Source organism: Eriocheir sinensis, unplaced genomic scaffold (assembly GCF_024679095.1).
Source record: "Eriocheir sinensis breed Jianghai 21 unplaced genomic scaffold, ASM2467909v1 Scaffold564, whole genome shotgun sequence".
NCBI lineage: Eukaryota > Metazoa > Arthropoda > Malacostraca > Decapoda > Varunidae > Eriocheir > Eriocheir sinensis.
Window position 1 is genome coordinate 260,085 of NW_026111903.1, and position 2,391 is coordinate 262,475.

Genomic DNA, 2,391 nt, shown 5'->3' on the forward strand with positions numbered 1-2,391 from the left:
AAAGCAAAATATTCATTTTTCTATATACAATCACAACTTATTTTGGTTGAATTCCGATGTCACTATTGCCGCAGCACGTCTTGCCGGCTATCTGGCCCTCGTCCCTGAACAATCACTTTAGCCTTTTGGCCTATGACTTGGGGCCCCGGTCAGTTTCCTGGACTTGTACACGTCCCTGTTCCTCGCCGTCTCCTTCCTGCCCTCCTCGATACTGCTCCTCTTCCTGCCGGTCGGCTGCTTCAAGGCCTTGTTCTTCCTCGCTTCTGAGGTCACGTCCTTGGAGAAATTAGCACCGAAACAGTTGAAGAGGGACCTGCTGATGTGCGGCAAGATGGTGTTGGCCAGGTTGTGCCCCTCCTGGCACCTGTACCCCTGCAAGGTCGGGTCTGAGGCCGCCAGGAACTCCAGGAGGTGCCTGAACCCGTCCCTGTGGCGCATGGCAAGGAGAGGAACCTCAACCTGCGCTCCTTCTTGTCCTCCCTGCACATCAGGGAGTCCCACAGCGACATCCCGAAGGACGCCATGTGGGCCATTGGGAGAGATGGCCGCTTCAGGACCGCCCGGCCCGTCTCCAGCTCTCCCTGTCGACCAGCTCGACCAGGGCGTCGAACATCACAGAGGGCGGGTCGCCCTCTCGAGCTCCACGGTAATCTTCATCTCCTCCTGCTGGGCAAGCTCCTGCTTGCAGCACTCGGCCACAGAGGAGTTGGCCTGGACCTTCCTGGCCAGGTAGCCGGCGTAGTTGCCGACCGCGGCGAGGAGCAACTCGTCCGTCGGCGGGTCCGGCTGGTCGTCGGCCAGCTCCCTGGCAAGCTGGGCCAAGATCAACTCGTCGTCCTCCTTCTCCTCTGCCTTGGCCCGGTCCAGGTCGGCCTGCACGTCCCCGGGGAAGAACCCGACGAGCTTCAGCAAATGCAGGCGCTGGGCCAACCTGTTGCTCACCATGAAGTTCTGCACGCTCGTCCAGTAGTTGGCGCCGCACATGGTGCGGCGCTTGCCGAAAGAGTGCTCAGTCGGGTCAGAGTTGGCCTTCCCCATGCACACATACTCGACCCCGGGGATCTTGCGGAGGATGATGTCCCTGCAGGAGGCGGGCAGGGCATTGCACGTGATGTGCAGAGCCGAGGCGGTGGGTGTCGGCAGCCTGCCGATCTTTGTCCCCCTCTTCTTCTTCTCCTTGCCGGCCCAAACCTGGAACATTTTATAAAATAAAAAAAAATAAAAACTGAACAAGCTTGCTGTCGATTCAATTTAATTTAATCAACTAAAGTGTGGTTAGGTACCTTGCAAATCTCGCCAATCTCCTGGAGGAACTTGATGTTGGCCTCTGACTGCTCATCAAAACGGCCTGCCTGGTCCTCGACGCCTCCTTCCCCGCCCTCGTCACCTCCTGCCCTTGGCCTCAGCACGCAGCGGTACTTGTCATTCCAGCGCACGTCCTGCCCCTGCCCGCGCACGTTCATCACCGAGATCATCCTCTCCTCCACAGTTTACTCCACGGGGTCGCGGCGTCCTCATATCTTGTGTCTCCTCCGTCACTTCCACTCGATCCACTGCCTTCTGTGTCTTCTTGTATCGTCCTCTGGATCCTTGCAGTTGTGGGGAAGGGTACAGAGACGATGAATAACTGTAGGTCCTTTACTTGGAGAGTAAACAGAGGCAGGACAGCGATAATCCTTTACAGAGGGGAAGTGCCCAGCTGACTGCGTGCCTAAGGCGAGTTAGGCGACGCGGGAACTGAGCTGAGTTGCCATGTAGGCACTAACTAAACGTACATTTCTTGTTTCCTAATACGTAAAACTGTGGACTTCACTATCCTACAGTTATCATTCATTTTACGTAAAGATTTCAACCTAAAGTTACGCAAATTTGCCATTTTTTACACAACGTTTTCAAAGTGCACGCATGGTGCTATTTTATATAAGTTACCTTGAATCCTCGACCAAATCACTCTAGAGACACTCCTGCCTGCTTGTATGCACTAAAACTTGAAGATTTCGTCCTGTTTCCACTTAAATTCGGAGTAAGAACGCAGAGTGTGTTTGAGTTGTCGCAGTGAAAGTCGCCATAACAATCGGCCCCTTACGCGAAGCCAGCGCGCCAAGACTGAAGAGATTTCCCGTCAACTAGTTGTGAAGTCTATGGGTGAGGCTTCCCAGAGTTGTTCCCAGAGACCGGCAAAACCCGTTTACCTGTCTCTCTGAGGAGGATTTCATAGATCGCTACCATCTCTCACCTGCTTGCACACTCCAACTGCTTGAGAATGTACAGCCCAAACTACCCAGAGCACGAGATGGCAGAGGTGTGTGTGTGTGTGTGTGTGTGTGTGTGTGTGTGTGTGTGTATTCCCTACTCTCTTTAGCCTATCAAAGTATTGAGCTTCTCACATGG

The 2,391-nt window shown here is 54.2% G+C and overlaps 1 protein-coding gene across 1 annotated transcript; it reads right to left on the reverse strand.

The window, feature by feature from the left end:
- Positions 1 to 575: 575 nt before the first annotated feature.
- LOC126993117 (uncharacterized) lies at positions 576 to 1,687 on the reverse strand. Its single transcript, XM_050851973.1, has 2 exons — positions 1,284 to 1,687; positions 576 to 1,191 (listed from the first exon to the last, which is right to left on the reverse strand). The coding sequence occupies exons 1-2, from the start codon at positions 1,473 to 1,475 to the stop codon at positions 613 to 615; spliced, it is 771 nt and encodes a 256-aa protein (XP_050707930.1). The 5' UTR covers positions 1,476 to 1,687; the 3' UTR covers positions 576 to 612.
- Positions 1,688 to 2,391: the final 704 nt, after the last annotated feature.